We start from the raw sequence: 26433 nt of genomic DNA on the forward strand, positions 1-26433 counted from the left end.
CCTTGGGGTAATGAGGTGATGACAGCAACAACTAAAACGAGAGAACCCCGGTGGGGAGGTGGGAACATCACAGTACTCCCTGCCACCCTTACCAGGTTTGCGATTATTTTAAATAAAAGAAGCTGTTTCCTGGCCAGGCACGGTGGCTCACGTCTGTAATCCCAGCACTTTGGGAGGCCGAGGCAGAAGGATCACCTGAGGTCAGGAGTTCAAGACCAGCCTGACCAACATGGTGAAACCCCATCTCTACTAAAAATACAAAAAATTAGCCAGACATGGTGGTGGGCGCCTATGATCCCAGCTACTTGGGAGGTTGAGGCAGGAGAATAGCTTGAACCCGGGAGGCAGAAGCTGTAGTGAGCTGAGATCCCACCACTGCACTTCGTCTCTAAAGAATAAAAAAGACGCTGTTTCCTTACAGCTGTGATCAGGGGCAGATGCAGAAAAGGTGTTGAGAAAGAGATCAAGTAAAAGCCACTGGACCCCCGAGGGAGAAAGTGTGGTTGGCTGGAACCACTAGGCCAAGAAACCAGCCAAGGGTCTGGCTCCAGGTGGACTTTTTTTTTTTTTTAGAGACGGTGTCTCACTATGTTGCCCAGGTTGGTCTTGAACTCCTAGGCTCAAGCAATTCTCCTGCTTCGGCCTTCCAAAGCCCTGGAATTACAGGTGCGAACCACCGCACCAGCCCAGACTGGGCTCCAGAAACTACTTCTGGGCCCTGTTGCCACCTCTTAGGTGGCTTCTGGAACTGGGGTCTACAGGCGTGAAAGGTCAGCCCCCATGAGGGAGAGGTGGGGCCCAAGTAGGCTCCTCCCACTGCGGGAGCGCTGGCCTTTCCCCTGCAGGGCTGTGGCTCTGGGACCACTTCCTCTTTCTTCACTCTGAAGCCAAGAGCAGGCCTGCTGAGCCTCAAGAAAGATGAGAACAGATTCACGGGTGATTTAGCCTATCTGTCCCAGGCCAAGGTGGCTGCATGTGCTAGCTGGAGGCCCCTCTCTCTGCTTCAAGGGTAGCTGAGATCCACCCCGGAAACCGGCAGGATGAAGGAGGCAAGTGAGGAGAAGCTGGCGTCTGTGTCCAACCTGGTCACTGTGTTTGAGAATAGCAGGTATGGGCGGCTGGGCTGGGAGGGTCACCATGGTGGGCTGGCAGCCACCCTCCAACCTTTCTGGCAGCTCTCTCCCTGGGCCCTGCCCCGGACCCTCCTCCTGCTGACGTTCCTCGGTCACAGATTCCTTGGAGCATGGGAGAGTGTCGGTGGGACACCAGGAGCCAGGCAGGTGTGAGAGTGCCAGTATGTGTTGGGAGAGTCCAGACAGGCGTGGTTACGAGCAAGCACGGGCAGATCAAAGCCCATGTGTGGGCACAGGACCTCACCCAATGCCTGCCAGCACCTCGCAGAAAAAGTAGCTATTCACCAAGCATTCACTCCCTATGATTAGGATAGCCATATAATTTGTCACTCAGCACACAATTGAAACTGAAAGTAAATGCCAATAAAATGTGGTGGTTGCAGGGGAGGCATTACAGGTAAAGCTGGGACCATATGAGGCAAACCAGAATGTATGGGCAGCCTACTGATAGGGTACTCCCTACTCTAGGCTCATGTCCCTACTTATTTAATTTAATCATTGAGCCTAACAGGGGTAGATTCTATGTCTGTTCCCATCTTGTAGATGAGAAAATGGAGACACAGAGAGGTGAGGATGCCAAGTGCCTTAAGTTAAGTATCTGGGGCAATGCTGGGCTGTCTGTCTGGAGGGAAAAGGCTGGGCCAAATGCGTGGAGTCATTGGTAGCCCTGGGAGCATGTGTGTTTGTGTGTGTGCATGTGTGTGTGTGTGTTGTGTGTTATATGTGGCATCAATCCATTCTGCAGGCATTTCTTAAGCTCAGGACTGTGTTAGGGGCTATCCCAGGTAGGGTTTTCTGGATATAGACTCAGACGGAGGTTTGCCACAGGTGGTTTATCAGGGAGAGCTTTGGGAACAACAGCTGTGGGTGTGAGGGAAGCAGGGCTGGGCAGGGGGAGATTCTGAACTGCAGTGCACCTGCCACAGAGGCCTCAGCCTGTCCCAGGGAGCTCTGGATCTGGGATGCCTCTTGGTTGTTCCAACTGAGGCAGAGGGCTGCGTATTTGTATCTCCATGTGAACTGGACAAGAGACTCTGGGTGAGGCAGCTCTGTCTTCCAGAGAGTGATTCCCAGAGAGGGACTCAGCCAATAAATTACCCGTCAGCCCCCAGTACTACCAGCAGCTGGTGGGGATGGTGTGGGGAGCCCTCACTCCTGAAGGAGGGACATGGGTGGCACAGGACAGCATCCTACAGGAACTGTAGAGGATGAAGAAGCGTTTCTGTATTTGGATGCTGAACTCATCCAATAACCATGATGCAAGGTCAATAGATGCAAGACAATAGATGTCCTAGGAATGACCCGGATGCTGTACTGAGGGCACTCATGGCAGGCAACGTTTCCTGTAGGCTTCAGGGTGGAGATGGCATAGATGTAGACCTAGAAGTCTTCAACTTCCTGAGGTGGGTGATTCTCCCCTGCTTTTCCCGGGGTCTTTGCCAAGCTCGTCCTGTTCAGCACCAAGGACAGCTCTTGGGAGCCGCCTTCCTGGCCCATCACCCCCTTGGGTGTGAGTGGATGGCACCACCTCACTCAACATGCTTGATGTGGACTAGGCACACTTGGGTGGAGCCCCTCAGCATGCTCTGCTCTGCCCAGGTGACACCCCTGCAGGAGCAGGCAGCTCTTAGATGGGAGTTAGGTCCCAGAGGGTGAGAGCCACTCCTTACTGAGTGAGGGGACCCATGCCAACTACCTTGGCCTGGGCTTCTTTATGAGGTCTCCAGCACCTCAGCTGATCTGAAACTGAGGGGTCTAAGAGGAAACAGAAGCTGGCCAGGGGCACTAGAACAGAAATGCAGAACCTGAAACCACATGTAGAACAGAAAGCCTGAGAACCAGCAACGCCCATGAGCTGCAGACCCATAGGCTGAGGAACCAGGCACTGGGGTGCCAGGGAGCGGTGGGAGAGCCTTGGAGTAGCCACACAGCACTAGGTCCCAATGCTCTCACTGCCACAAACCCAAATGTGTCACTTGGGGCAAGTCACTTTGACTCTGTGGACCTGTTTCTCCTATACTCAAATGGGGAGGGGCAGGTTAGGGTGAAGGCTCAGGAAGCAGTTGTCTGATTTGAATCCCACCTCTGCCACTTCCAAGCCGCATGTTACTTATCCTGTCGAGACCTCAGTTTCCTTGACTGCAAAACATGGGTAATGAAAACCTTTCTTGTGGAGTTTTGGAGATTTCGCATTTGTTTGGCCTTCCATTTCCTGGCCTGTCTTTCTCATAAGGATGCCTGCCCTGTGCTGTCATCACGAGCCTTTCCACACTGAGGGCAACGCTGGGTATATTCAGCAAGGGTGGGCTCTGTTACCTAAAGAATTTGACTGGCTTGCAGAACCCAGTACACAGGGCAATAAAGGTGCCCTATGAAGGCCCATCTCTGGGAGAACAGAGAATCTGCTGCTGGGCTGGGTCTTCCTGCTTCTGTACATGTGGAGAGTGTTGATCCCATTGAAAAGCCCCAGCTTTTGCAGGCCTGCTCTCACTTTAGATTGTTCTGTGGCTCCCACCTTCCCTTGATGTATAGGTTACCGATGTGGAAACTGAAAAGAGAGGTGAGGTCCAAAGGTGAGGATGATCCAGGGGGTACCGCTTAAAAACCCCTATATACAGAAAGGATTCCTGGACACTGTGGTTTCATTTTAAACAAGGAAGTATGTAGTTCCCCAGAAAATAAAATACAGTCCACCCTGACTCATTTTGAACACTGAGTTCCTCCCAAGAATGTGTTGGGAGAGAAGTGAAAGTCTTATTTAGCATGTTCCCAAAGAAAGCCAGGCACCCAGGGTCCCCTGCACTGGAGATTTGCACCAGGCAACCACATCCACACCAGGGACTTGCTGGTGTTTTCCCTGTTCTCCAGGGAGGAAACCCTCAGGTCTGTCTCTTCTCCTCAGGACTCCAGAAGCAGCACCCAGAGGCCACAGGCTAGAGGACGCGCATCACCACCCTGAGTGCAGGCCTCCCAGGTCCCCAGGACCATGGGAGAAGCTGAATGTTGGGGAGGCCATGGGGTCTGAGCCCAGGACAGTCAGCGGGAGGTACCTGAACTCCCTGAAGAACAAGCTGTCCAGTGGAGCCTGGAGGAAATCTTGCCAGCCTGTGACCCTCTCAGGATCGGGGATGCAGGTGCCTGAGGGCTGAGGTAGAGGTGTGGGGTGCTGTGGTGGGGAGCTCTCCCTGACCTCTCCTCCACACATTCTTCCCTAGCCAGAGCCAGCTGTTCCCCAGGTGGGGATCTTGTGTGACCAGAGGTCAGCTGGGAGCTAGATTTCCCCATGCTTAATGGTCTTTGATTCACTGACTGCCTGCTACGCACTGTGCTGGATCACTTCGCGAGTCCCTCGTGTAGGAGGTTTTTGGACAAGGAAGTTGAAACACAGACAGTTTTAAGGAACTTATTCAAGGCCACACAGCTTGGAACAGTCTCCAGCTTGTGAACCTGATACTCTTCTCAGGTGGGACCTCAGTTTACCCACTGGAGGAGACAACAATCTCAACCTAGAAATAGAGGTCTGAGTGTGAATTGTCCTGCCCTTAGACTAAAGCCCGGTCTGATTTCTTCTGTGTCTTGCAGTTTTCTCATCTGTAGAGTTCAAGGGTTGACATGCAAATACTGTGCACCCAAATTCCCTGGAGTCACATCCCAGCACTTCTGCTTACTAACTGTGTGTCCTGGGTCAAGTCACTTGAGTCTCTTTGTGCCCGTTTCCTCATTTGTAAAATGGGGATGGTGGTTGTAGTGATGTGTCCTGGTTTTCAATCACTGCTGAACAAACCTCTCAAAAATGTAGCAGCTGGCCGGGCACAGTAGCTCATGCCTGTAATGCCAGCACTTTGGAAGGCCGAGGTGGGTGGATCACCTGAGGTCAGTAGTTCAAGACCAGCCTGGCCAATACAGGGAAACCCTGTCTCTACTAAAAATACAAAAATTAGTCGGGCATGGTGGCGGGTGCCTGTAATCCCAGCTACTCAGGAGGCTGAGACAGGATAATCACTTGAATCCAGGAGGTGGAGGTTGCAGTGAGCTGAGATCATGCCACTACACTCCAGCCTGGGTGACAGAGCAAGATTCTGTCTCAAAAAAAAAAAAAAAAAAAACAGAAAAAATGTAGGGGCTGAGTGTAACTGTTTATTATTTCTCACATTTTGTGAGTTGCCTGGGATGCTGCCGGGAGGTTTTTCTACTGGCCTTACTTGGGGGTCTGTGTGATTCTGCTTGGGCTGCCGTAACAAAATACCCCAGACTTCAACACCAGACATTTATTTTCTCACAGTTCTAGAGGCTGGAAGGCCAAGTTCAAGGTGCTAGCAGGTTTGATTTCTGGGCAGGTCTCTGTTCTTGGCTTGAAGACTGCCGCTTTTTCAGTGTGTCTTTACATGGCCATTTCTTTGTCATCCCTGGTGTGCCTTCCTCTTCTGACATTAATCCTACCAGTTTAGTTCCCTACTCTTATCATTCCATTTAACCTCAATTACCTCATTCAAGGCCTCATCTCCAAATACACTTACACTGGGGGTTAGGGCTTCAACACAGGGATTTGGTTGGGGGACACAGTTTAGTTCCTAACAGGGTCTCTCAAGTAGCTGCAGTCAGAGGGCGGCTGAGGCTGGAATGCCCAAGACAGCTCAGCTCACAAGTCTGGCATCTGGGCAGGGACAGCCAGAAGACTGGGCTCAGCTGGGATGCTGGCAGGGCTGGGCTCTTTCTCCGTGTATTCTCCAGGCCTCTCCTCTCCACATGGCCTGTCCATGAGGTCTCCCTATCAGAGGTGCCAGACCCCTTGATGTAGTGTTCACAGCTCCTAAGACAGCACAGGTGGAAGCTTCCGGGCCTCTTAAGGCTAAGGCTGAGAACTGGCACAGCCTTATTCAGCTGCATTCTCTGTGAAAGCCATCCCAGGGCCGGCCCAGATGCACTGCGGGAGGGCATGAATCCCGGGAGGTGTGCTTCACTGCAGCAACTTTGGAGACTGAACTGAGGTCCCCATCAGAGGAGACCAAAGCTGTCTTTCCCCTTTTTCTTCTTTTCTCCCCTCCAATCATCCGCAGGAGCCGGAGAAGAAGATCGTCCAGGAGCTGCTGGAGACAGAGCAGGCCTACGTGGCACGCCTCCACCTGCTAGACCAGGCCAGTGGCCAGGACAACCCCCTCCAGAGCCCCAGCCCTGGGTCTCCTCACCCGACCCCTTCTCAGCCTTCCCACCCCACTCACCAGAGCTGAGTCAGGACCCCTGGCTAAGGCTTCCAGGAAGCCTTAGCCCTTTAACCTCGACGACTGGGGTTGGGGTAGAATCAGGAGGTCTTGTTAACAGCACTCCCTATTCTGCCCGTGGTGCCCAGGCTGGCCCCTGTATAGCAGAGAACACACCATCTGGCCCTTGCAGGCCTGCACAGTATCCTCATCTGTCATCTCAATGCCCACAACCTCACAACGACCCTACCTTTCATAGTTTTTAAGGACCCCTAAGGCTAGAGGGTTATTCATCGTCGCAGGGAGCTCTATTCTGATGAAGTCCAAGACCTCCATAGACCCAGGTTGGGCCTGTTTATGGCATTCATCAGCTTCCAGTCTTTGGCCAAGTCCCTGCATCTCTAGGCTTTGCCTTGCCCCTCTGTAAAGTGGCCAGAACACAGCCTCCCCTGCCTTCTCTTCCTGGGGCTGCTGTGAGGATGCCGGGAGATCAGGAAGGTGGAAGCATGCAGTAGGCTGGGTGGGACCCTAGTTCCCCCGGGCCAGTGTGTGGGTGGCTCCCTGTCACTGCAGTGAGTGACCAGTGGTGGCGGCTACAGGTGTTTTTCCAGGAGCTGCTGAGGGCGGCCCGCAGGAGCAAGGCCTTCCCCGAGGACGTGGTCAGGGTCATCTTCTCCAACATCTCCTCCATCTATCAGTTCCATTCTCAGTTCTTCCTCCCAGAGCTGCAGCGGCGCCTGGATGACTGGTGAGGTCCTCTGGGAGCCCCTGAGGTCTCAGACCAAGCCCTGGCCAGGTGGACGTGGGGAGAGCCCCCAGGGCACTGGGTTCAGCTCCTAGGGCCAGGCCCTTGTTGTGTGGCCATGACAGTCTCCTCCGCGAGGCTTGGTCTGTCTGCACAGTGAGGGGCTTGGGTGAACGCGCCCTGAGAGGCTGTATGTGTGCAGACTGCTTCCTGGGGAAAGGGGTGGATCAGGACCTGGCCAAGTCAAGTGACCAAGTGACTTTGGGAACAGTGAAAATAGCCAGTGCTAACTGAGGGCTTCCTACAGGCCTGGCCTTGGGCTTTCCACCTATTAATTCACTCAGTCTTCGTATCAGCCTGCTGTGTGATGATGGCATTATGGTTATGCAAGAAAACCTCCTGTTTTCAGAGATGGCTACTAAAGCATTTAGCAGTGAAGTTACTTGCCTTATATAGTTTGCCACGGAGTCTAGGATGTCCTTTAAGATCTTTGGCAAAGAAGAATGTTAGTAATTGTTAAACCTAGTGATATATTGATTGCTTAAAACATTTATAATAAACTCTTTTTTTTTTTTTTTTAAGAAAATAATAGCCAGGTTTAGTGGCTCACTCCTGTAATCCCAACACTTTGGGAGGCCAAGGAGGGTGGATCACTTGGGCTCAAGAGTTTGAGACCAGTCTGGGCAACATGGTAAAACCCCATCTCTACCAAAAATACAAAACTTAACCAGGCGTGGTAGCAGACACCTGTAGTCCCAGCTGCTCAGGAGGCTGAGGTTGGAGGATTGCTAGAGCCCAGAAAGTCGAGGCTGCAGTGAGCCATGATCGTCCCACTGCACTCCAGTCTGGGTGACAAAGAGAGACCCTGACTTAAAAAAAAAAAAAAAGAAAAGAAAAGAAAAAAAAAGAAAGAAGGCCGGGCGCGGTGGCTCAAGCCTGTAATCCCAGCACTTTGGGAGGCCGAGGCGGGTGGATCACAAGGTCAGGAGATCGAGACCATCCCGGCTAACATGGTGAAACCCCTTCTCTACTAAAAAAAAAAATACAAAAAAAACTAGCCGGGCGTGGTGGCGGGCACCTGTAGTCCCAGCTCCTCAGGAGGCTGAGGCAGGAGAATGGCGTGAACCCGGGAGGCGGAGCTTGCAGTGAGCCGAGATCGCGCCACTGCACTCCAGCCTGGGCGACAGAGCGAGACTCCGTCTCAAAAAAAAAAAAAAGAAAAGAAAAGAAAGAAAAGAAAAGGCCGGGCGTGGTGGCTCACGCCTGTAATCCCAGCACTTTGGGTGGCCGAGGTGAGTGGATCACTTGAGGTCAGGAGTTCGAGACTAGTCTGGTCAACATGGTGAAACCCTGTCTCTACTAAAAATACAAAAAAATTAGCTGGGCACTTTGGCATGTGCCTGTAATCCTAGCTGCTGGGGAGGCTGAGGTAGGAGAATCACTTGAACCCAGGAGGCAGAGGTTGCAGTGAGCCAAAATCGCGTCACTACACTCCAGCCTGTGAGACAGAATGAGACCTGTCTTTAAAAAAAAAAAAGAAAAGAAAAAGACACGAAAAGAGAAAAGAAAAGAAAAACCCTATAAGATCGCCTGCCATCATTCCAATTTTTTTCAATGAGAAAATTAGGGTACAAAGAGGTTAAGTGACTTGCCCGGGAACACAGCTAGCATGATTTGTGCATCTCAGGAATCAGGCTCAGGAAGCCTCACTCCCAGGCCATGGCTCCTTGCTGCTCTGCTCTAGCAAGTCCTGCCATGGGATGATCCTGGAAAAGTTCTCTGTGTGTGTGTGTGTGTGTGTGTGTGTGTATATAATATATATATAATACATGATATATAAATATTATATATATAAAATATATATTATATATAATATACATTATATAAATACATTAAAAATATATAAATATATAAACACGTATATATAAATATATAAATATGTATATCTATATATTTATATATAAGTATATAAATATATACATTATATAATATATTACATATAATATATTTAATATATTAATATATTATATAATATGTTATATACAATATATATTTATATATTTATACGTATAAATATATTTAATATAAAATATATATTTATATATACATCTATATGTATAAATATATTATATATTTACTATATATAATATAATATACTATATGTTATATATAATATAAATTTATATATTTATATGTATAAATATATAATATATACTCAATATATAATATATTATATATCTTTTTACATATGCATATTTATATATACTTATATATAAACATAAATATACATATTTACATATTTATATTTACACATGTATATGTAAATATATACATATTTATATATTAAATATACATGTTCACACATATATATACATATTTATATATGTATATGTTCATATATGCATATTTATATATTTTTATATATTTAATGTATTTATATATTATATATTTTATATGCATATATTTTTATATATAATAAATTTTTATATATTTATATATTTTTATATATTTATTTTTTATGTATTATATATTTATATATTTTGATATTTTGATATATATTTATATATTTATATTTTATATATTTCAATATATTTTTATATTTTTTATATTTATTTTTATAAAATAAATGTTTTATAAAAACATTTTATGTTTATGGAATTTTATGTTTTTTATATATTTTATATATATATTATTTTTAATATATATATTTTCATATATATATATATTTTTAGCATCGGGGGCAAGGAATGAGATTTCACCACGCTGCCCAGGCTGGTCTTGAACTCCTGGGCTCAAGCTATCTGCCTGCCTCAGGTCTCCCAGAGTGCTGGGAGTACAGGTGTAAGCCACTGTGGCCGGCCAATCCTGGAGAAATTCTTGCGCCTCTGAGCCTCCACTTCCTCACCTCTAAGATGGGCTAGTGGCCGTCCCCACCTGCAGGGTTTTGAGAATTACATGGAATGAGACATGCAGCATGTTCTGGGTAGTGCTTGGCAGGTGGCCCTTGTTATTGTTACATAATGAAGCATTGAGCAATTACTGAACACCTGCTGTGGGCCCAACACTGTGCTGGGCCTTGTGGATGAGGCCAACCTGGGACCAGAACAGCCTTTGGCCTCAGGAGGCTTATAGTCTAAGGAGTAGAGGGGCACATGCTTGTGAGGATGACACCCCTGTGCCCCGCCCACACCCAGAATTGCCATGAAAAGCTTGCTTTGGGGGATTCAGGGAACCTGGCCTTGCCTGGCCCTACCTAGAGTTGAGAGGAGGTCTCTAGCCTGAGGGCAATCCCTGTGCCCCTCCTGCAGGACAGCCAACCCCCGCATCGGCGATGTGATACAGAAGCTGGCCCCCTTCCTGAAGATGTACAGTGAGTATGTCAAGAACTTTGAGCGAGCGGCTGAGCTGCTGGCCACCTGGACCGAGAAGTCTCCACTCTTCCAGGAGGTTCTCACTCGCATCCAGGTGAGGCTGCAGGAGGGCTGGAGTCAGCATTGCCACTCCCAGCGTGCAGTGGCTCAGGTTGCCTTGAGTGATTTAGGGCCTCTCCCAGGCTCAGGTGCTTCCACAGGCCCCTGCCCACTTGTCTGGCCCTCAGGGGCAGCCTGACCCACCTCCCTTCTCTCACCCTCTCTCTGTTGTTCCCCACATCCCTCCCCAAGAGCAGTGAGGCTTCGGGCAGCCTGACCCTGCAGCACCACATGCTGGAACCAGTGCAGAGAATTCCACGCTACGAGCTGCTGCTCAAGGAGTACGTCCAGAAGCTGCCAGCCCAGGCCCCAGACCGGGCCGATGCTCAGAGTGAGGACACCCCCAGGGGTCCCAGAGGGCTGGGGAGGCCTAAGTCATTCCCATATACTTATTGAGCTCCTGCTAAAATAGTTACGACAACCATCAGTCATCAACATCAAGTGCTGGCACTTCATACACATTATCCATAGCATTAGCCATTTTTCACAGATGAGGACACTAAGACCCAGAGAGGTTTAGTGATTTGCTCAAGGTCACACAGCCAGAAAGTAGCAGAACTGGAATTTGAACCCATGCCTATATGATGCCAAAGCCCATATTCCTTCCATTATACCCTGTAGGTCTGGCTTGTTTTGGGGAGCAGTGAGAGTCACCAAAGCCCAACATCTAATGACTAACGTTCAGTGGCTTCCAGTCTCTCAGCTCTGGGGGGCTGCCACCATTCAGACACCCCATGGCTGGGCTGCACAGGCAGGGCTGCTCCTGGGGGCTGTCATGGCAGGTCCTGAGGGCCCTTTGTGGAACTTCAAGGACCTCCTGCCCCAGCCACCAGCCCCGATTTTCAGGGACTAAACTCTGGCCCTACCCCTTTCAGAAGCCCTGGACATGATCTTCTCAGCTGCCCAGCACTCCAATGCAGCCATCACTGAGATGGTGAGCAGCCCGCCCTCCCCTGGAGCCCTGTCCCCCTCCCTGCAAGTCTCAGCCTGGTCCCACCCATGACACCTATCCCACTGCTGCCCTTGCTCTCACACCCCAATCCCCGTCCCCACAAGGCAAGCCTTCCAGAAGCAGAGCCCTGCCCAGACTTGACTGAGAATGCACCCCAACCCCCCAGGAGCGGCTGCAGGACCTGTGGGAGGTGTACCAGCGCCTGGGCCTCGAGGACGACATAGTAGACCCTTCTAACACCCTGCTCCGTGAGGGTCCGGTCTTCAAGATCTCCTTCCGCCGCAACGACCCCATGGAGCGCTACCTTTTCTTGGTAGGAGGGTGCTGGGAGCTCCTCTCCACACCAGGGAGGGAGGTGGAGCCACTCTGGCCTGAGTCATGCTGCCTGGCCTCTACCTGGCACTGCAGGGGGACAGGGAAGAGACCGCTTCTCTGTCCTTTTTTGCTTTGGCACCCAGATGACTTTGGACAGGTCACCTGCTGCCTCCAAGCCTCAGAGATTTCCAACCTACAGGTTTCCCAGACATGTCCTAGGAAGCAACAGAGTCAGAGTTTGAACCTGGTCTGGCTCCAAAGCCTGTGGTATTATTCTGTGCTCTAGAGAGTGCACAGCAGGAGGGAGTAAGGTTAGCTACTAGGAAGAACTGCCCTGGGTTTGCATGGAAGAAGCTGGGGGGATCTCCTGAGATCTGGAAAGGTGGTCCTGCCTGGAGGTCTGGGGGATGGAGCTAAAACCTCTTGTAAACCCCTACCATCCTGAGCCCCTGTTGAGAAAGGCCTTGTAGGTTTCTGAAGGCCTGCTATGGTCCCTTGTAGGGTGACCCTTCAGTAACCATCCTAGGGGAATGGGAGCTTGATAGCCCCTTCCTCATCACCCGCATCATCACCTGTGACGTCCTGCGAGCTGGCCAGAGTGTGGTCAGAGGGGAGGGGGTCCAGTGGTGCTCAGCCCACCCTCGGAGAGGCCCCACCTAGCCGTCCTCCCTGCCCCTGCCACGGGCCACTCACACCTGTGCCTCCTGCAGTTCAACAACATGCTGCTCTACTGCGTGCCCAGGGTGATCCAGGTGGGTGCCCAGTTCCAGGTGAGGACCCGCATCGACGTGGCCGGGATGAAGGTAAGAGGTTCCACCTCAAAGGTGGGACTGAGTACAGGGAGTAATAGGAGGGGCCAACCAGGTTCTCAATCAGAGAACCAAACCCCTGCAGGGCCTGGACAAATGTGGAGATGGAAGAGTGTGGGGCTAGAGCTCTCCCCTCTGGGCTCCTAGCCCTCCTGCCCCGTCCTTCCCAGCTTCCCACAGGCCTGGCCCTCCCTTTGGGGCACTGCATGAGCCAGCTGGGCCTTTCTCTGCTTTCCCTACTGTTTATACCACTGCTTCGAAAACTTTCATGTATGTGAGAATGCTCTGGGCATCTTGTGAAAATGCAGGTTCTGAGTCAGGAGGTCTAGGTGGTGGGGGGCCTGAGATCCTGCATTTCTGACCAGCTCCCAGTTAAGATGGACAGACAACTGACCCCACCTGCAGGATTATGGGAATTAAGTGAAATGAGACTTGTCCTGGGCAGTGTACGCTGATACTGTAGGAGCACAGACCACGTTTTCAGTAGGAAAGGTCTCCAGTGTCAGCTCAGCGGCTGGCTTATGTGTGTCCCCATCTACTTCATCCAGAGATAATGGCAAATGAGCAGGGCCAGTAGTTCGTCATGGAGCCCATTGACTGGGTGTCCCCATGGGGGACTACCAGATCCTCCTAGCAGCCTCATGATGCAGGGGCTGTTAGAATCTTTTGGATTTTTTTTTTTTTTTTTAGATGGAGTCTCACTCTGTTGCCCAGGCTGGAGTGCAATGGCACAATCTGGGCTCACTGCAACCTCCGCCTCCTGGGTTCAAGCGATTCTCCTGCCTCAGCCTCCCAAGTAGCTGGGACTACAGGTGCGAGCCACCATGCCTGGCCAATTTTGGTATTTTTGGTAGGAGAGATGGGGTTTCACCACATTGCCCAGGCTGGTCTCAAATTCCTGACCTCAAGTGATCCACCTGCCTTAGCCTCCCAAAGTGCTGGGATTACAGGTGTGAGTCACCATACCCAGCCTGTTTTTTATCTTTTAAAAATATTTTAATTTTACTACTTAAAAAATACAGATTATACACATTCTAAAGTCAAATAATATAAAAAATATATACAATGAAAGTCTCCTCCCACTCTATCCCCTAGGTCCCCTTCCTGAAGGCAACCCTTGCTTCTTGTGAGGCCCTCCAGAGTGGCCTTCGCCTAGCAAACAAATAATATATAATAGGATTGTTTCCTCATTTATACCAGAAGCAGTGGTATACTCTACACATTTTTCTGCACTTTGCTTGTTTTAACTAACTGCAAATGCTGGAGACTGAGGTGTCCCTGTACTTGAGAGCTTCCTCATCCTTCTGCCCAGCTGCATTGCGCCCCACTGTGCGGATGCACCGGAATTTCTTCAGTCTTCTGCTGAGAGACACTTAGATTGTTTTCAGTTGTCAGCAGCTGCAAATGAGGCTGCAGTGAATAGCCTGGTACAGCCTGCCTGTGTGTGAGTGTATCTGTAGTTAATCCCATTTTTAAACATGAGAAAACCAAGGCCCTGGAAAACCTTTCTAACTTAAGTAACTTGCTTCAAGGTCATATCGCAAATGCTAGTTTGAGTGACCAAGCCAGGATTTAGATGCAGGTGTAACAAAGGCTGGCGCTTCTGCATCTAATCACCACGCTCTGCTGTCGCCTATTAAGGCTTCAATCCAGAGGGTTAAAGCCTCTGATGGGATTTCTGGCATCATGGAGGACATGGTCAGAGAAGCTTCCTAACCACCCGTCTCTGCTGGCTCCTGAGTCCTGGTGTGTCCTGAGGGCTGGGGCTGGAAGAAGCAGAGGTCTGGTCTGGTCCATTTTGGCACTCTCTCATCCACCATCACCCCTACCTGCTTCAACCCCAGAAGGGAGCTGCAGGCAGGAGTTGAACCAGAATGCTCTACCCTCTAGAGCCCCTGGGGCCTCCAGAGACCCCAGCAAAAGAGCCCGTTCCCTGCTCCTGACTGGGGTTGCTTGGCATTTGGAGCAATCCAGGGCCTGGGGGTGGCGTGCAGCCTGGGAATGATGAAGGCTGATGAGGGAACATGGGTTCACAGCTCACCCCCACACCTGAGCTGACTGAAGTCTTTTACCAGTGCAGCCCTGGCCCTGGTATCTAGCTTTCCATCCTAAAGGGACCAGAATGTCCCATAGACCAGGGCGTGTGCAGGCTTGTACGTCTGGAGTCCTTGGTGAATGAGGCTGAGAAAGGCAGGTTTATGGAGAGCTACAGACAGAGACATAGAGACAGGTGGCCCTGCCAAAGGACTGTCAGAGGCCCAGGCATAGAAAAATAGAGATCGACAGATAGGAAGGCTAAGAAATATAGAAACCAAAACAGAGTCATAGAGAGAAAACAGAGAGAGCCGAGCCTGAGAGCATCAGATGCTTTGGGTGTGTGTTGAGAGCTCACCGGCCCTGTGTGTGCTGGGTTTCTGGAGTCTGCTAGTCTTGGCTAGCATGTCTGATACTCCAGCAGCCGCAGAGCACCCTCTCCTGGATGGCATGGGCTTGGCAAGTGCAGAGCTGTCCACTCACCCTACTTCTGTGCAGGAACTATTTTCTGAGTCTGAGATTTGGAGGCAAATCTCGCCTTTGACCATCATGATGGTTCCTATTGGCCTATGACTCCCTGGCCTCCTCCTTCCTAGGTGTCAGGGAGGCCTAGTTCACAGCAGCTGATTCTCCCCAAGGTCTGACTTGGTCTTAGTAGTTTTGCCATCCCACACAGGACCAGCCTGGGAAGAAGGAAGGGGTGTGGGCACACATATCCAGGGGCTCCACGTACAGTTGTGCAGGTTGTACACTGCACAAGGATACCTCATCTAAGAGGTTGTCTTCTGCAGCCAACTGCAGATTAGCAGATTTTGATACAATATCATAGATGGTATATTTATAGTGAGAATTGTCCGGCAGATGGCAGTCAAATGTCTTGTTCCAACAATATCTAGGTATTATGCCAGTTTGCCAACAGATGTCAGTAAAGTGTTTTGAGGAAGGCTGTCCTTTTCTAATTATTACAAAGGTACAGTATGGACTAGCAGGGGATTGAATTGACCCAGCCCTGGGGAGAGTCGTTGAGGCTGGGCTCAGCAAAGCTTGGGAAACTCCTCTCGAAACCTGCTGGGGAGCTGGAAGCCTCTGTATGAACATCCCTGGGGCAGCCTAGTCCCTCAGGTCAGGAGCTCCCAGTTCCCTTTTTTCTGTCAAAAGCATGATATTTCTTCCTATTTCTGGACTGCAAACCTGGGATTTCTCCCTTCTTTTCCCTTTCCCCTCTCCCTGACCCAATTAGAAACCTCTTTTGTCTCTCCAGTGCACCTGGGCAGGCCGGGACCGTCTGTGATGTTGCTTCCTAACTGGCCTTTGAGCCACAGGTTTGTCCCATTTTGCCCAGATCCAGCCCCTCATCCCTTGCACACAAAGAGGTATTTGGCTCTTTCCCAAATACCTCTTTCCACATGACCACCTCCCCAGTGCCAAGGGCATCGAATCCAAATCACATCAGCCCCCTCTAAGGCAAAGACTGGGGAGTGAGGCTGCAGACTAGGACTAAGCTGGGGAAGGATGTGCTTGTACTCAGTGCTGTCTGGGTTATGGTGAGCTGCCCTGGAAGTGTGCAAAGACCTGGCCACCGCATGGGAGGCAGCAGAGGAGTTCAAGTGTTCGAGGAATTTAATGGCAACGAAGTTCCCCCGCACAGAGGCTCTTGTGCTCTCGGCCTGTGTCTTCGGTTCTCTTTGCAAATCTCTCTCCATGCTGTCTGGAGGAAGTGCGCTTACAGGACTCTGGGGGTAGGATGGAAATAGATGTTCTTCCATCTTACCTTTGGGGAATGAAAACCTGGGGTGGAATCCTTCTTTTGCCCCTTTTTTGTTGAATCTATTGTCAGAAATTGTCATTTCCACCTCACACTGGGTCAACTTAGCTGCTGCTAAAATTCCAGGAGCCATAGGTCCATTTGCTTGGAGGGAGGCCCAGTTGTAGGAGCATTTGCTTGGCTCAACAGGATTAGGGAGGTGGCGAACAAGCTCTGCATCCCTGTCTCTCGAATTTGAATTGTCCCTTGGGCACAATCCACCTCCCTCCCCTCTCCAGTGCTGCGCCTGGGACCCGGGGGATGGCGAGTCTGAGCCGGTTGCCTCCCTCCTCTTGGCAGGTGCGGGAGCTGATGGACGCTGAGTTCCCCCACTCCTTCCTGGTGTCTGGGAAGCAGCGCACTCTGGAGCTGCAAGCCCGGTAAAGCAGCTGGGTGGCAGCCCAGGGCCAGGCGGGAAAACTGGGAGGGGCTGATCTCCTCAACACCTGTGTTCACTTTCCGAGCAGGTCCCAGGAGGAAAAGATTTCCTGGATGCAGGTATGGGAACGCTCCAGGCCTTCCGGGAGTCTTTTTCCTTTCTCTTTTTTTTTTTTTCTTTCGCAGTAATGGGTTATCTTGATGAAGCTCCTGGGATTCTCCCTAGCCTATTCGGGCTGAGGGGCAGGGAGTGGTGTGTGTATGCATGTGTGTGTGTGCATGTGTGTATGCATGTTTGTGCATCCGTGTGGGCATGTCTGTGTGTGTTTGTGTGTGTGCATGCATGTATGTGTGTGTTTATGTATGTGTGTTTCTGTGCATGCATGTGTGTGCATGTGTTTGTGTGTATGTGTGTGTGTATGTGTGTGTACGTGCATGTGTGTATGTGTCTTTGTGTGTGTATATGTTTGTGTGTCTGTGTTTGTGTGTGCATGCGTGTGTGTGTGTGCACGCTCCCACACCTGCGTGTGCCCAGCTGCTCCCTGCTCTTCCTAAGGAGCTGTTCTGTGGTAGTTTGGAGACAGATCTGGGTTCCTATCTTGCTGCTTCTCATTGCCCAGCTGGGCAGTCCAGGGCCAGTCACTTACCCTCTCTGAGCCTCAGTTTGTACATTTGTAACCTGGGGTTGGTAGTTTCTCCTCTGATAAGGTGGCCTGTGTGTGTGTAGAATCTAGCATCTGGCACCCAGTGGGCTTTCAGCCCTGTCTGTTGCATGTGTGGATGGATGGACCGAAGAGCAACCCCTCCCTCCCACACCTCAAGCCCCAACCCTCCCTCTCCCTGCACCCCAGGCCTTCCAAGCAGCTGTTGACCAAATTGAGAAGCGGAATGAAACCTTCAAGGCTGCGGCCCAGGGGCCTGAGGGAGACACCCAGGAGCAGGAGGTAAATGAAAGCTTTTTCATCCGTTGCTGGAGCCACCAACCCAAACAGAGCTTGTTCCCTCTCTGTTCTACTTGTACCAGCTTAGAGGGACAGGGAGTGTCACCTGCCAGGAGAGACTGAAGGGACCAGGGGAAGCCCTCACAGCACATCCCGACTCAGTGCCTGAGCATTCCCCGTTAGCAACGCTTCCTTTGGGAGCCTCTCTGTACAGCTGTCATGGGGAAGGGTTTCATGTCCCTGCAGCTCCAGCCGCAGGGGGCAGCAGGATTTTGGGTTTGAAAGTATCTGACAAATGTAAAGTCTCAGGGAAGATGGAAGGTGAGTGGGGTAGGGGCTGGGGAGGATATCTGTGGTTTGAGTTCAGATTTGAGCTCAACTCTGGCTTGCTGGGTGACTGCTGAGTCATTTGACCTCTCTGGGTCTCAGTTTCCTCACTTATACAATGGGAATAATGGTAACTAATCTATCATAAGGCCTTGATCAGGTCAGTCAGCCTCCTGTGAAAGCCCCAGGGAAGCCCAACACACAGAATCCCTGCCACAGCAGGTGGACACAGGGCCTCGGGTCCTCGGAGAATGGGCAGAAGAGGGTCACCAAGGGCCCATTCCTGCCCAACTCCCCTTAACCCACAGCTGCAGTCTGAGGAGCTGGGCCTCCGAGCACCACAGTGGGTCCGGGACAAGATGGTGACCATGTGCATGCGCTGCCAGGAGCCCTTCAACGCTCTGACGCGCCGTCGCCACCACTGCCGGGCCTGCGGCTACGTGAGTACTCCTGCCAGCACTCCTGCCTCCACCTGCCCCACCCAGGCCTCCACCTTTCCTACCTAGGCCTCCCGTTGATCCACTTAGGCCTCACCTGTCCCACCTCAGCCTCCACCTGCCCCACCCAGGCTTCCACCTTTCCTACCTAGGCCTCCCCTTGATCCACTTAGGCCTCACCTGTCCCACCTAGGACTCCACCTGTGTCACCTCGGCCTCTACCTGTCCCACGTAGGCCTCCACCTGCCCCACCTTGGCCTCCACCTGTCCCACCTAGGCCTCCACCTGCCCCACCTAGGCCTCCACCTGTCCCACCTCAGCCTCCACCTGCACCACCCAGGACTCCACCTATGTCACCCAGGCCTCCACCTGCCCCACCTTGGCCTCCACCTGTCCCACCTAGGCCTCCACCTGCCCCACCTAGGCCTCCACCTGCCCCACCTCAGCCTCCACCTGCCCCACCTAGGCCTCTACCTTCCCTACCTAGGCCTCTACCTGTCCCACCTAGACCTCTACCTATGTCACCCAGGCCTCCACCTGCCCCACCTAGGCCTCCACCTGTCCCACCCAGGCCTCCACCTTCCCCACCTAGGCCTCCACCTGTCCCACCTAGGCCTCCACCTGCCCCACCTCAGCCTCCACCTGCCCCACCTAGGCCTCCACCTGCCCTACCTAGGCCTCTACCTGTCCCACCTAGACCTCTACCTGTGTCACGCAGGCCTCCACCTGCCCCACCTAGGCCTCCACCTGTCCCACCTAGGCCTCCACCTGCCCCACCTCAGCCTCCACCTGCCCCACCTAGGCCTCCACCTGCCCTACCTAGGCCTCTACCTGTCCCACCTAGACCTCTACCTGTGTCACGCAGGCCTCCACCTGCCCCACCTAGGCCTCCACCTGTCCCACCTAGGCCTCCACCTGTGTCACCCAGGCCTCCACCTGTCCCACTTAGGCTTTTACCTGTGTCACCCAGGCCTCCACCTATCCCATTTAGGCCTCTACCTGCCCCACCTGGGCCTCTACCCTCCCAGCTCAGGCCCTGCTGTCCCCATCCTGGCCAAATCTGCTGGCTTCAACCAGTGCAGCCCAGTGGCGTTGGGCACTAGCTCATCTGGCCCTCACAGCACACCTCAGGGGGCTGCTATGCTCCCGTTTTATAAATGGGAAAATGAGACCCATTGAGGATTTAATTACTTGTTCAAGGCACCTCTGAAGCTGATCCTATGAATTTATCTGCCTTCTTATCATCATTTTCCATGACCCTGAGACCCAGAGCTAGGAAATGGTCTCCAGTTCCAGTGGAGGGGCATCCAGCCCTGTACCCCCTCAGGCCTTGCCCCACCACCACACCAGGCCCATGCCCACTGTGCACCCACCCACCCCTGTCATCCTCTCTTCTCTGCCTGCTTTGGCTAACTGTCCTCTCTTCTCTGCAAGCCCTCAGCACCCTGGCACCTGATGGATTCTGTTGCCAACTCTGCCTACTGGTTCAGGCCTCAGTTTCCTTACCTCCACCATGGGGATCATGAAACCCACCTCCAGTGTGGCAGTGAGGATTCAACCAAAAAACATTCTCTCCCTTCCCTCTCCTTCTCTTTCTCTTTCCTCCTCCTCCATAGCTCAGGTAGGGCATCCAGTGCGGGTGAGCTACCAGCTTCTTGAGGAAGGAACTGTGTCCCTCCAGTTCCTCCTCTTATCAACCCAGGCCCCGTTATCAGAGGCAGATCTTGCTTTGCTTTTTAAGCATCTGCTGTACTTGAGCTGTACTCTGTTGACATCATAACCCCCTCTGTTTACTCTGCAAACAGAGAAGCCCTTTGCAACCTCAGTCTTTGATGACCTCTAGAGGACAGGAGGAGTCTAGCTGGACAGGTTGGGGCCAGTCAGGGAGGTGTCCCCAAAACGTGTTAAACTGCAATCAGGACACAGTCCATTTCTAGGACTGGGAACACACCTGCATTCAGATGTCAGTGATGAGTTACATCCCGAAGCCAAATAGAAAGGATGTGGGGATTGGCTACTGTTCCTGGTGATTCACATCTGTAAATAAGAGTTGAACTGATTCACACGTGTGACTGAAAGTAGTTCTTTAAAAATTACTTAAAATAGTGAACTACAAAGAGGCACAAAGAATAACAACACCCATGTAGCTGCCTTCCAGCTTAAGATAGAAAATATTCTCACAACTAAACTAAATGTATGATCCTTGCTTGGATTCTTTCTGGGGTAAAATAAAGCCATCAAGGTCGCTCTTGGGACCATTGGGAGATATTTGATTTTGTAACATATCTAGATAATAATATTATATCAGCTGGGTGCAGTGGCTCACACCGGTAATCCCAGCACTTTGGGAGACCAAGGTGAGCGGATCACCTGAGGCCAGGAGTTCGAGAACAGCCTAGCCAACAGCCCCATCTCTACTAAAAATACAAAAATTAGCCGGGTGTGGTGGTGTACACTTGTAATCCCAGCAACTTGGGAGGTTGAGGCAGGAGAATCGCTTGAACCCAGGAGGTGGAGGTTGCAGTGAACCCAGATCGCGCCACTGTACTCCAGCCTGGGCAACAAGAGCAAAACTCCATCTCAAAAAAATAAAAATAATAATACTGTATCAATGTGAAATTTCCTGAGTGTGACCATGACACTGTGGATAGGTAGAAGAATGGCTCGTTCTTAGGAGACACCAGCTACATATATAAGGGTGAGGTGTCAGGATGACTGTAATTTATCCTCAAACGGATCAGAAAAAAATAAAATACACACACATAGAGAGAGACAGAGAGCAAATGTGGCACAAATGTTAATAATTAGTGAATTCAGTGGGTGGTATCATTGTATTATTTGTTCAATTTGTCGGTTTGAAATTTTTCAAAATTAAAAGTTGTTAGAGGAAAAAAATTTACTAATTATATTTAAACATTGAAATCTCTCAATAAAAAAATAAAATGCTCCTAAGGTAACCAAAGCCCTGTGTGGGGCTGTGCCCTGACCGTGGGTTTCTCGTGCATGTGCAGACCTTCGTGCCTCCTGAGCCAGTGAGTCATCCTTTCGGTGGTTCGGGTGCCAGTTTCTGTCTCCCCTGCCTGCCAGACAGGAATCCTTGTGAGGGTGGGGCAGGGCCAGGCCTTCTTCTCCACATCCCTGCCAGGCTGCGCTCTGTGCTAGGCACACAGAGGAGCTCCCTGAGGGCTGGGGCTGCCTGACGAACAATACTCCCCGCTCTGCCCCTTTCTCCTGCGCTCCATCTCCAAGCCCACATCTGGGCTCCCCGTGGTGCCAAGTCTTCCTTGCAGTCATGCCTTGAGGCACCCAGAGTTCCTCTCTGAGTATTCCCAGGCCCCTTTTACCTGGTCTCCCAGCATGATCCATGTCAGCCTTGGGGGGATGTCTTCGTGGTGAACTGAGGGTGAGCCCCGCTCCACAGAGTACCCATGTAAAAACAACCAGCCTATCATTTTTAGATGAACATACACTTGACTCCATGATAGCGCAGAACACAAAGTCTACCTGAGTCTTAAAGCTAAACTCTGGGTCTTGAAAGACACACCCTGTTTGTGGAGGGCCTGTCTGCCAGTTAACAGTGTGGCTCTCAGGGTCAGGAGAGGACAAAAGCTGGGCCCTGCTTGCCTGGTGGGGTCTTTGGGAGAGTCAGGTGAGATGGCAGAGAGGACAGCACTTGGAAAAGTGAATCAGATGCAGAGGTCTGTCTGGGGCAAGCCCTTGGGTTCACGGCTACCCTCACTCGGAGGGAACCTGGAGGAGAGAGAAGTTATGGCCCTTGCGATGGGGGCCGGGTCTTGAACTCTCAGCCTAAGAGCCCCGAGTCTGAGCTCCCCCATGCACTGCAGCCTCCAGGCAGTTGGGCCTCACCAGCATCGGGCACCATTCCCGCTCTGCCTCCATTCCTCTCTCGAAGCTTTCTTTTCCTCCCCCAGTCCCTGGTTGCTCTCATGCCCCCACCTGCCCGCCAAGGCAGGAGCCCAGCCCTCCGGTGCCTGGTCTCAGCCCCACGCCCCCGTGTGTGTGTCCTCCTCAGGTGGTGTGTGCGAGGTGCTCCGACTACCGGGCCGAGCTGAAATATAACGACAATAGGCCAAACCGAGTCTGCCTCCACTGCTACACATTCCTCACTGGAAACGTGCTCCCTGAGGCCAAGGAGGACAAGAGGCGGGGCATCCTGGAGGTGAGGGCCACTGTCTCCATGCTCACCATCCGTCCTCTTTTCAGGGAATGTGTGCCCAGCAACCACCCTGGGCTGACACTGTCCAGTGCTGAGGAATAAGCCAGCCGTGGTCACACCCTCCCTCCACTCCCTCCTCCTCTCTCTGCCCACAGACCCCGGTCACTCCCCACAGCCCAGGCAGTGCGGAGCCTGTCACCAAATGGAGGTACCATTTGGCTGCAGGCTGTCATCCACATTCTTCTGCGCTTCCTCTATGTCCTCATCCAATAGTACGCCCCCTCTGGACAGCTCCTGTTCACATCCCCACGTCCTGCCCCAACAGTCCCAGGGTGACAAGAGCTGGTCACTGATTCCATTTTACAGATGGGAGCACAGAGGTTCCAGGTCAGACAGATTGGAGACTCCATTCTAACTGGAAGGGACTCCAGGAGCCAGTCAGTCTTATCCCATGGAGACCCAGGGCTAGAGAAGTGACTTGCCCAAGATCACACAGCAAGTTAGGAGCCAGCTCTCTGATCTCAGCCACAGATGTTCTTTCTGTTGCTCTGGGGGCCTCACTGAGCCACACTTGCCCCCACAGGGGCTCCCTTGTGGGGGTACAACTGTGCTCAGCTAAGCACCACAAATACAATGTCACCCAGCCCAGCATCGGTACCACCATCCACTGCCCCTCCCTCATGAAGGCCAGGTTGATATCCTACTGTCCCTGGGAGGTGGGAGAAGGTCCAGCCTGTGCCAGCTGAGATTCACTCCCAAGTTCAAGTTGGCCTCTTTTGGCCAGGTGGGATGGCTCATACCTGTAATCCCAGCACTTTGGGAGGCCGAGGTGGACGGATCACCTGAGATCAGGAGTTCCAGACCAGCCTGGCCAACATGATGAAGCCCCGTCTCTACTAAAAATACAAAAAAAAAAAAAAAAAATCATCCGGGCATGGTGGTGCATGCATGTAATCCCAGCTACTCAGGAGGCTGAGGCAGGAGAATCTCTTGAACCCGGGAGGTGGAGGTTGCAATGAGTCAAGATTGCACCATTGCACTCCAGCCTGAGAAACAAGAGCGGAACTCCATCTCAAAAAAAAAAAAAAAGTTGGCCTCTTTCCATGAGCATCTGTCCCCTTTCCAATCCTCCCCATTCTTCCAGGCCCAGGACCCCCCTGACTGCTAGGCAACACAGCCTGCTGCTGGAGATGCTCAGCCCCTTCTCGGGGCCCAATTCTGTTTCCTGGAGCAGCTCCAGGCACCCTCCCGGCACCTGCCCCTTGTGGGAACACACACGACAGGTTCAGGCAGGCTGGCCTTTGACCGCAGCTCTGCCACTGGCCAGCTAGCTGTGTGACCACAGGCACTTGATGGGACCTCTCTGAGTCTCAAGGACCAAGGACCTCTCCATTCAGTACTGCTGTAAGGATTGGAGATAGTAATTGTCAAGCCCCCAGACCAACATCTGGCACTTGCGGCTGCTCTGTTCCCTGACAGTCCCTCCTTCTGGTTTTAGAAAGGGTCCTCAGCCACGCCTGACCAGAGCCTGATGTGCAGCTTCCTGCAGCTCATCGGGGACAAGTGGGGCAAGAGTGGCCCCCGGGGCTGGTGTGTGATCCCTCGGGATGACCCCCTTGTGCTCTATGTCTACGCTGCCCCTCAGGTAAGGCCACCACCTACCCGTCCCCCACCAGGCCCTGGCCTTCCCACAGCATGTGTATGGTGGGGGTCGGGGTGAATATTGCTAGCTCCATATGTCAGATAGGGAAACTGAGGCCCAATGAGGATGTGGTATCCTGGAGTCTCAAGGTTAGTAAGTTTCAGAATTGGGCCCTGACTCTAGGTCACCACTGCTTTGACCTCAGAGGCAGCCATTTCTTCTCTCCTCTTCCTCAATGGCCTTCACCAGCCCACCCCCAACCCATGGGGGTTTGAGGTGTGAGCTGTGCATGAGTGGCTGTTACCTTCACAATGGCTATCTGGGGCAGTAGGACTGAGAAGGGATAGTGGCCCACTGCTCTCTCCTCCCCCCAGGACATGAGGGCTCACACCTCCATCCCCCTGCTGGGCTACCAGGTGACCGTTGGGCCCCAGGGGGACCCTCGGGTCTTCCAGCTACAGCAGTCAGGCCAACTCTACACTTTCAAGGCCGAGACAGAGGAGCTGAAGGGCCGCTGGATGAAGGCCATGGAGCAGGCGGCCAGTGGATGGAGTCCCAGCTGGCCCAATGACGGGGACCTGTCCGACTGAGCCACTGCCAACCACTCTCCTGCCCACCTCTCCCCACCCTGAACCCAGCTCCTGCCACAGACTGACCTTGTGGCCTCAGGACCCACTGCCCCAAGGGGTGCTTTCACAGAATTGATTCAGCCATCTGCGCTTAGGCCATGTGTCCCGATCTGGGATGCAGAAAATATGGGCCCATTCCTTTCTAGAAAGGGGACAACCAACTGTCTCAGTTTGCCTTGCGGGGAGGGGGCTCCTGGGCCATGGGACTTCCAGTGCTGAAACTGGGAAAGCCCCAGGTAACCCCGGACTGGTGGTACCATAGTGTGGTTTTCAACCAGGGCTACTCATTTGTGTCTCCCGGGGAGCTTTTAAAGAGTACCGGTGAAAAACACATAGTAAATTAATTTTAAAATGTAGAAAACAATGCCTGTACTGAAGCACCACCAACCAGTTAATTGGTCTGCGATGGGGGAGGCACGGGGTCTTCTTTTTTTTTTTTTTTTTTTGAGATAGAGTCTTACTCTGTTGCCTAGGCTGGAGTGCACAAACATGGCTCACTACAGTCTCCATCTCCCAGGCTCAGGCGATCCTCCCACCTCAGCCTCCCACGTAGCTGGGACTATAGGTGTGTGCCACTGTGTCTAGCTAATTTTTTTATTTTTTGTAGAGATGGGATTTCACCATGTTACCCAGGCTGGTCTCAAACTCCTGGCCTCAAGTGATGCTCCCACCTCCACTTCCCACAGTGTTGGGATTACAGGTGTGAGCCACTGTACCTGATACATGCGTACTTTTTTTTTTTTATTATTATTATACTTTAAGTTCTAGGGTACATGTGCATAACGTGCAGGTTTGTTAAATATGTCTACTTGTGCCGTGTTGGTGTGCTGCACCCATCAACTCGCCAGCACCCATCAACTCGTCATTTACATCAGGTATAACTCCCAATGCAATCCCTCCCCACTCCCCGCTCCCCATGATAGGCCCCGGTGTGTGATGTTCCCCTTCCCAAGTCCAAGTGATCTCATTGTTCAATTCCCACCTATGAGTGAGAACATGCGGTGTTTGGTTTTCTGTTCTTGCGATAGTTTGCTGAGAATGATGGTTTCCAGCTGCATCCATGTCCCTACAAAGGACACAAACTCATCCTTTTTTACTGCTGCATAGTATTCTATGGTGTATATGTGCCACATTTTCTTAATCCAGTCTGTCACTGATGGACATTTGGGTTGATTCCAAGTCTTTGCTATTGTGAATAGTGCCTCAATAAACATACGTGTGCAGATGCATGCGTACTTTTTAAGAGTACACACTGGAGTCTAATATACAGCCTGGGTTACCTGGGATGAAGAATAAAGAAAGCAAACTACCACAACCGATGGTTGAGCCCCTATCAAGTGCCAGTCATGATAGTAGTAATAATAATAAAAATAATAAAAATAAATCTATTGGGCCAGGCTCTGTGCAAGGTGTTTTATGTGGATTATGTCATTTTACCATCC

General features: G+C 51.5%; 1 protein-coding gene across 1 annotated transcript; it reads left to right on the top strand.

Annotated features, from left to right (window-relative positions):
- The first annotated feature begins 869 nt into the window (after positions 1–869).
- On the top strand, positions 870–25343 carry FGD2 (FYVE, RhoGEF and PH domain containing 2). Its single transcript, XM_025383147.1, has 16 exons — positions 870–1108; positions 4036–4267; positions 6191–6268; positions 6931–7079; positions 10385–10541; positions 10739–10877; positions 11422–11480; positions 11665–11811; positions 12524–12616; positions 16761–16840; positions 16928–16958; positions 17690–17782; positions 18415–18546; positions 22577–22723; positions 24219–24365; positions 24737–25343. The coding sequence occupies exons 1-16, from the start codon at positions 1041–1043 to the stop codon at positions 24950–24952; spliced, it is 1968 nt and encodes a 655-aa protein (XP_025238932.1). The 5' UTR covers positions 870–1040; the 3' UTR covers positions 24953–25343.
- The last annotated feature ends 1090 nt before the right edge of the window (positions 25344–26433 follow it).

Source organism: Theropithecus gelada, chromosome 4, assembly GCF_003255815.1.
Source record: "Theropithecus gelada isolate Dixy chromosome 4, Tgel_1.0, whole genome shotgun sequence".
Classification (NCBI taxonomy): Eukaryota; Metazoa; Chordata; class Mammalia; order Primates; family Cercopithecidae; genus Theropithecus; species Theropithecus gelada.